The sequence below is a fragment of the Olea europaea genome, chromosome 21 (assembly GCF_002742605.1).
Source record: "Olea europaea var. sylvestris chromosome 21, O_europaea_v1, whole genome shotgun sequence".
NCBI lineage: Eukaryota > Viridiplantae > Streptophyta > Magnoliopsida > Lamiales > Oleaceae > Olea > Olea europaea.
This window is the reverse complement of record NC_036257.1, coordinates 13,685,164-13,693,272: the sequence shown is the minus strand read 5'-3', so window position 1 is coordinate 13,693,272 and position 8,109 is coordinate 13,685,164. Positions and strand designations below refer to the sequence as shown.

The 8,109-nt window shown below is 35.5% G+C and overlaps 1 protein-coding gene across 1 annotated transcript in view; it reads left to right on the top strand.

Annotated features, from left to right (window-relative positions):
• Positions 1-1,266: 1,266 nt before the first annotated feature.
• The window catches only part of LOC111370779, a 14,640-nt gene continuing 7,797 nt past the window's right edge, over positions 1,267-8,109 (top strand). The window contains exons 1-4 of the mRNA XM_022992643.1: positions 1,267-1,406; positions 1,542-2,048; positions 5,488-5,854; positions 6,425-7,785. Of these exons, the coding sequence (XP_022848411.1) occupies positions 1,641-2,048; positions 5,488-5,854; positions 6,425-7,785 (2,136 nt within the window). The 5' untranslated portion in view covers positions 1,267-1,406; positions 1,542-1,640. The remainder of the gene's footprint in view (positions 1,407-1,541; positions 2,049-5,487; positions 5,855-6,424; positions 7,786-8,109) is intronic.

Here is an 8,109-nt window from a genome sequence, read left to right as displayed (position 1 = left end):
ACAAACTTCCACAACGTCGCATGATTAAAAAAAAAAAAAAAAAAAGAAGAAGCTTGAAATCTCATCAATGGTGGTCTCCATAATTCATCTTTATTTACCATTTTTGCCCGTATTCTTCAAACCCCACAAACTCATTATTCGTAAAATTCCTCCCACTTTCAAAACCCTAAGTTTCAAAATTAAAGTCACAACGTCGATTTGAAGCGAATTACAAACATTAAAAGCCACTACGTTGATTTAGAGCAAAAAATACAGACATCTATCTTATTTTTTAATTAAATTAATATTTCAAGTTATGAAATGAAATATACATCAAAGTTGTATGCATAGACAAATAATTTTTTGCTACCTTTGGCAGAAAACTTGGGCATTGTTCAAAGAGGTACTGATGCTATTGGTTCCAAAGTTACATAATCAGATTTGTCATGTTTGAATGGGCAATGAATTCGTATTCTTCAAACCCCACAAACTCATTATTCGTAAAATTCCTCCCACTTTCAAAACCCTAAGTTTCAAAATTAAAGTCACAACGTCGATTTGAAGCGAATTGCAAACATTAAAAGCCACTACGTTGATTTAGAGCAAAAAATACAGACATCTATCTTATTTTTTAATTAAATTAATATTTCAAGTTATGAAATGAAATATACATCAAAGTTGTATGCATAGACAAATAATTTTTTGCTACCTTTGGCAGAAAACTTGGGCATTGTTCAAAGAGGTACTGATGCTATTGGTTCCAAAGTTACATAATCAGATTTGTCATGTTTGAATGGGCAATGAATTGTGAAAATCAAAGAAATTTGGGAAGAAAAGCAAGTGGTGAAGGTGGGACATGTTATGTTTCGGTTTGGTTGGGATGCTAGGTGGCGATGATGGTTGGTTTTTTGATTTTTAGTTTTGAGTGGGTGGGTGGGGGGTGAAGAGATGAATGAACATTTTTTTTCCTTTTTCTTTTATTTTGTTTTAATTATTTTAAGGGATAAATGCAAAGTTACCATCTTACCCTTTTAATTTGGTCAATTTTTACTATTCTTGGTTAACTAACGGTCAAATATTTCCATCTATTTGAATATCATGTGCATATTTGTAAAAAGTTTAGGACTATGATTAGTATAATGTGAAAGTTAGGGACTGCTGCTGCAATTTTTCCTAAATTAAACCCATAAACAGTCCAGGGCAAACGTGTAAAAATGAGAAGAAGGTAGCACGGCCGACACCGTGCAACCATCGCACTAATCCATTATAAAATACTAACAGAAGGATATAGGTAAAAATTATGCACTAATATTCCTCTCTCTCTTCTCTCTCGCTCCTCGTCCCTGCTCAAGTCTTTTGCCCAAAGGCCAAATCTCTCGTTTTTAAGATTTTCTCTTAGCTTCGTATTTCAATTAACCGCCAAAAAGGTTTATTTTTTAAGATTTTTTTAACGATTCCAAATTTTAATTTCCCCCAAAAGTCCCCCTCGCCCCTCTCCCCGGCCTCCTCTTCTCCTTCTCTCTTCTCCCTCTTATGGCTTTACTCGTCTCTCTTCTCTGCAGGTCTGTACGCCAATCGCGAAGGATTCCGTTTCGAATTCTACCGAAGCGATGCTTTCCATGGAGGTTTAGAGGTAATTGTTTAGTAGGATTTTGTGTTAGATGGAGTCGATGGTGGGGAGTGAATCAGGAGTAGGATTGGAGGGCGTGGGTGAAAAGAGACCGTTGCTAGAGGACGGGGAAGTGTTGAAAGAAGCTAAGAGGATTAAAGGGGGTGGGGATTTGGTTGTGAATGTAAAGAAGGTGGCGGAGATGGTGTTGGTGTTGGCGGCTATGGGGAAGATGAGGGGAGGGAGTGGAACGACAGAGGCCGAGAAGGACTTGATGAAGGAAGCCCGGGAAAGGTTGGTGAAGGTTTGTGAGGGGTTTGCCCCTAAGGATGTGTTTCCAAGGGATGCTTTTGGGGGTGTGATTGAGGATATGGGGCTTAATAAATTGAAGGAACAAAGACTAGGTTTTCGACCTCCCAAATTGTCAATTGCTGAGAAGTTGTTGATCTCTAAAAGAAAGGTTTTTATCATTTTATTTTTTTTCCCGTTTATTATAATTTTCAATTGTTTGCTCAGGCTGTTGAATTTGTGTTAATTACTGTAATTGGTATTTTTTTTTATTGTGCAATGGAGAAAGAACGAGTTAAGATTATTGCTATCAGATTTATTAGACAGGACACTGTTTGATGGAAATGAATATTGTGTTTTATTTGAGTATTTCACATTTTTCTTTTTGCAAAAATAGCTGCGGAAGAAAGTTTGAGGAAGAGAAAGCGGTGAAATGTAACAATTGGGAAACTTGTGCTAGCAATTTTAATCATTGAACTTTCAGTATAATTTGGGCTGACAAAAACCGTTTAAAGCTATATCATTTGTCAAAATTAAAGTGAATTTGGTCTGTCTGATACATAGGAAGTTATGAAGAGATAAAATTGTAAGATTTTTAACGTTTTTATGTTGTTGCATTATTTAAGATATCTGAATTGAAGTTTTGGCTCCACCACTGCTTAAAGCAGGAACGAATTCCCTCTAATTTTGAATTTGGACATGCTAGGGATTTCTTGGCCTATTTTCAAAAATTTCACATGATGTAATTTGCATTTTGCCGTAATGCACTGAAGAAAGCTTTGACTCATAGTTTCGGCCTGACCACTCAATACTTAACCTGAGTCGCATATCTTTTCTCTCTTGACTCTCCATTTTGAATCTTGCAATCTACTCTAATCTGTCCTAAATTTTCTTATTTGTAGTTCCATTTTGATTGAAAATGGAAAAGTTTTATGGAAATTAGTCCAGAGTATTATGCTGGTCGATGTGTGTAGTATGAAATTGGAAAGATTGAAAATTATCCATTCTAAACTCTCCTTGTACATTCTCTTTGGTCCTCTTCTTCCCATCTTCCTAACAAACAATCCTGATTGGGCCCTGTTACCATTGAATTGGTAATCCTAGATTTTTGCTCCCCACTACATATGATAAATAGTACGTACATTTTGGGAATGCTGTTGAATTTGATTACTATCTCAAGTGTTCTCTTTGTGCATTTGTTGGAATCTCATGATCTCTAAAATGTGACAAGTCATGGTTTTAAATCTTAAGAGCACCATTTAGAATAATTTTTGCCATTTTGTTCTTTCAATATTTAAAAAGGCTTATTTGGATACTGTGACGTTTCCTCTATTAGGCGAGGTGAAAGCCTTGAGACACATTGAGACATAAGATTTAAGATATAACAATAAATGAATTCCAAATAATATAAAAAATACATAAGTATATTTGTACTGTATCATAGACACTTTGAAAAAATCATAATAGAACTATTTGACAATTTAATAATAGAAGTTCTCAAAATTAAAATCATGTAACAAAAATATACTCTTATTATAAGAAGTGGAAACAACTTAAAAAATTCTTATATCATCACTACTAATATGGTCTTTTTGAGGAGTCGTTAACATCTAAGTTGCATGGACATAGACATGCACTTTGGACACAACACGAACATGTTGAAATGTGATATTATAAATAGTAGCACATGGACATACTGTGAACATGAAATTAAATTCTTTAAAATTTCAATTTACACATTATATATTTATTTTGAACTTTTTAATATATAACACAACATTTGTCATGTTGTCGAGCACTTGCCTTTATATAAACAATAGGACACAGCATTTGGTTTATCGAACTCATTTCATGGAGTTTTAGTGTTCGACATGATATTAAAAATGTAGCACTTGGACATGCTGCCCAATAGGAGTGTTGTACATCATAACATCATTGTCATTATCCTTATTGAAATTATCTTTTCATTCTTTATCATCATCCGATTGCATTGATGTAATTTTTTTTACCTATCAAGAAAAAAATTATGTATTATCCTTCCGTGTAGGGAGAAAAAGTAAATAAAAAAATATGTAAAACATTTTAGGTTATAAAAAAAAACCCCAAAAAGCCAAGGCTAAGAATTAAATGCTCAAACAATACAAGACAAATGGATGGACACCTTAGTTGGCCCGAGGCTACGCCTTACAAATGGCATTTAAGGTGGGGTTTTTTAGGCGTAAGCCTCATGTGAAGTGGGATTCTAGGATTAAGTTTTTTTAACCATGTGTTCAGTATTCTAAATGGTGGAGAATAATATATCCAAAGATACGGCAACCTATAAATTTGTGGTCTGCCCAGTTTTCTAATTTGATCCACAACTACCTCTAATAATTTTAGAGATAAAGAAGAATTTCTCTTGGAGAAGCTACAAGGATAGAGGATTTGAGAACCTCGTAGATGAGAATTGAAATTAAAAAAAAATAAAAATTGCCTTTTTCATTCACAGATCTGTGGATTCAGAGCTCACACTTTCTACTCTTCCTCTTGCTGACATAGCTATAAAGTGCCTATAATAGGAGTTCCAGTTCGTTTCGTAATGTGACTGATTCAAGATGGGTGGATAGCTAGGTTTTTGAGGTTAAGATCAAGTATAGGTGGCTATGAATGAATTTTTAATGATATCATGCTAAATTAGGAACGTGTCTACTTAAAGAGAAACAACAATATTTGGATAAGCTACAGAATCGTTTATCTAAAGACAGGAACATCTTACAATGCGGCATTTAAAATGGCCGAATCACGTTATTTTGCATCCATGAGGTGATGTGTATAAGTTGTAAGCCTCATCATTAATCAATATAATAATTCATGACATTATGAAAATACAAAATTGTACTCCTTAAAATTATACACACTGAAGAATGTACACTAAAACATTTATAAAAGTCTAATTGACAGCTTGAAACATGCAGACAAGAACAGTGACTTGGTTGAGTATCAATTTGGATCTTAATTAGCATCTGAGGGAAACTTTGTTCTCAATGTATTATGCCCCGTTTGGCCCCCATTATTTGAATTTATAATGAGGGGAATGGTATTTTATCGAAGATTGTGTGGTTGAAAAGTTTTCGATTTAAGTGTAATATTATTTTATCGAAGATTGTGTGATTGAAAGTAGGAGAAAGAAAAAATTAAATTGAATTGAAGAGTTTTAAAGGGGGCCAAACGGGGGCTATGTCTTGATGTCTCTATTTATTATTGTTAAATAATATTTTCCATATAGTTAACACATATACGGACGTTCTCATGATCAAGAACTTTTTGTTTCTAGAATTTTTTCACTTTATGTTCGTGACTGAACTTTGTGGAGTACTAATTTCGCCACGTACTCAGATGCTAAATATTGTGATTGTTTGCTCACTCATTTAATTTCTTGTATACGTTTTTACTGGTTGGTTGTAGTATCAGTGCCGTTAAAAAGTTATATTACCTGACACATTTTCAAGAATATTTCATTATGGATGGAAGTTGACATAATGCTTGTTTGTTCTGCATTGGTTGACTTAATATTGCCCAGCAAACTGTAGTTATGCTTTATGCTGATGTTTAGTTCTTTTATCCCATTTTAGATGGAAAAATCAGAAAAAATATCTCTACCATCCACTCCACATTCATCTCAAAGTCAGCAAGTGAACTCTCATGCAGGAGCTGAAAGCTATGGTACACCACGCAGTGTTCAGATGCCTCAGTCAGATAAACCAGTTCACATGGCAATATCTTCTGGAAATTTTAAATCTTCCTCACCTTTGGGTCATGGCACTCCATCAAATTCTACATCTTCAACATATCAGCTTTCTACTAGTGAGATAAGACCAGGAGTTTCCAGTACTTTGCCCTCAAGTCATTTGGGTTCAACGGCTTTGCCTAGAGTTGACCGTCCTCTTGCTAGATTGGATGGAAGACTAAATGGCTCTCTTTGCCCTTCACAAGTTCAAGGTCACACTGATTTCTTGCTCTTAATCGTAATTGATCGCAAAAGATCTGCTCAATCAAATTATTTTCTGAAGAACCTTGATTGCAAGGTTCTTGTTAAAAGTAAATTAAGGTTCATATTGGCAATAACAAACATCACATTACCCTTAATGCCTGTGATCTTGTGAGCCAGAACTTGCTTTATTTAAAATTTAGAAGCATTTGCAGCAACGCTACAATGCTTTTTCTTTAAAACTGAAAATTGCATAGTTGAGTATGGATTTTTTCGTGGAAATTCATAACGTAAGAGTATAATTATCTGTTTGAAGACTATTTCATGCCGTGAGATTTCTCTTTATGGAATTGGTCTTACTACGGCTACATTGTTGTCTGTTGATTTTTCTTCATAATTCTTTTATCGTCCTTCAAATTCTGGATTCTTTTACGCTGTGAAGAGTATAATTGTCTGTTTGAAGCCTATCCCATGCCACGAAATTTCTCCTAATGGGAATTGGCCGTACTATGTTACTGTCTACTGATTTTTCTTCACATTTTTTATGGTCCTTCAATTTTCTGTACTCTTTCACACTGCAGTAAATTACACTGCTAACTCAAGTGTGAGAACTCCAACTTGGTCGGTGCAACCCCAATCTGGCTCATCAGCTAAAATTTGTTTAGATACTAAGGTGCCAGTGAATTTGTCTGTTAAAGATGGAGGAGTTGATGGTAAGTCTGGATTGACCCCACAAGCAACCCCTAGGCCAGTTGTCACTCAGAAAATTACTGGGCCACCAAGGGTACTTCCGACTTTACAAGGAACGAACTCTGTTCAGACTCCTTCATTGGGTAATACACATGCTGAAATTAGTAAGATCGTTCAGAAATTATTGCAGTCTCAGGATCTGAAGTGTCCTCCTTGGAAGCCTCCTTCTAGGGATTACATGAACAAAGCATTGACGTGTCAGATGTGCATGTCTGCCCTTGTGGAGATAGACAGCTTACTTGTTTGTGATGCTTGTGAGAAAGGGTTCCACTTAAAATGCCTCCAGACAACTAATCAAAATAAAGTTCCTAGAGGAGAGTGGCATTGTGGAAAGTGCTTGTCACTAAGCAATGGGAAACCTATACCCCCCAAGTATGGTCGTGTCATGAGAAACATTAATGCACCAAAGGTGCCTTCGAATGCAGCAGCTGTTACATCAACTTCAACTAAAAAGGTTGAGGCTTCAGATGAGAAGATCGGTCAGCCGAAGGTAATGGTCAATGTGAACACCTCAATTCAAAATGTAACCAATGATACCACTGAAAGTAATTATAGCTATCAAGTATCTGGAACAAAAGCGGAAGATGCTAAAGGAGTGCAAGGGAATGGTATCATATCGAGTGAGGCAAAGGTGGATGACAAATTCTCTGAAACTTGCCCAAATGATGTGATGAAAACCTCAAATGCTGCTCGTGTTACTCCTGTAAATTCATCAGCTGAAACATCCTTTGATGGGAAAATGATTGAATTCATATCAGATCCTCCTGAGAAGTCAGACGCTGTTCCTACTTTATCTGATAACTCACGAACTCCTGCTGACGCTCAAGATAGTAACCTAAGGTCAGCTAGTGATGAAGTAAGTTCACCATATCAATTTCTTGAAAATCATATGGTGAGTAGGGATTCAACGGAATCTCATGGTAAAGAAACTTCCAACAATAACATAAATCAACTAAAGGATGAAGTTTTACGAGAAAATCGTACAGAAACTACTGCCAGTACTGGAGTTACAGAGCACAATATTTCTGCACCAGATGGCTTACATGCTGTATATTGGGGCGGCGACATAATGAAAGTTGTGGATAAGAAAAGTTATTATCAATCTTGCTACATCAACGGGCATATGTATAAAGTTCAGGAGTATGTTCTTATTCGCTTTGACAATGATAGGCTGATCCCTTCAAAGCTTCAGGTGAGCAATCTATCTTTGCATTTAGGTTTTGTGAGATGATAATTTTATTGACATCTTCCAATCGCACGTTCAAGAATTTTTTTGAGTCAATTGCTACTTTCTTCGCCGGAGTACAGTAAGGTGGTTATAGTTGAGCAATTTTTGTCAGGTACTTTTGTCTTATAAATTAATTTGGAACACACAGAATTAGTTCTGTTTCAGTGCCGTTGTTAGTTTGGCACATTAAAACACTCGTATCTTTTTGGAACGTGTTAGTTGTGATTAATTTTAAGGTATGGGTGTGAGATAAACTAATTCTTCCTCAAATTTTTTGTGTCCTACGTT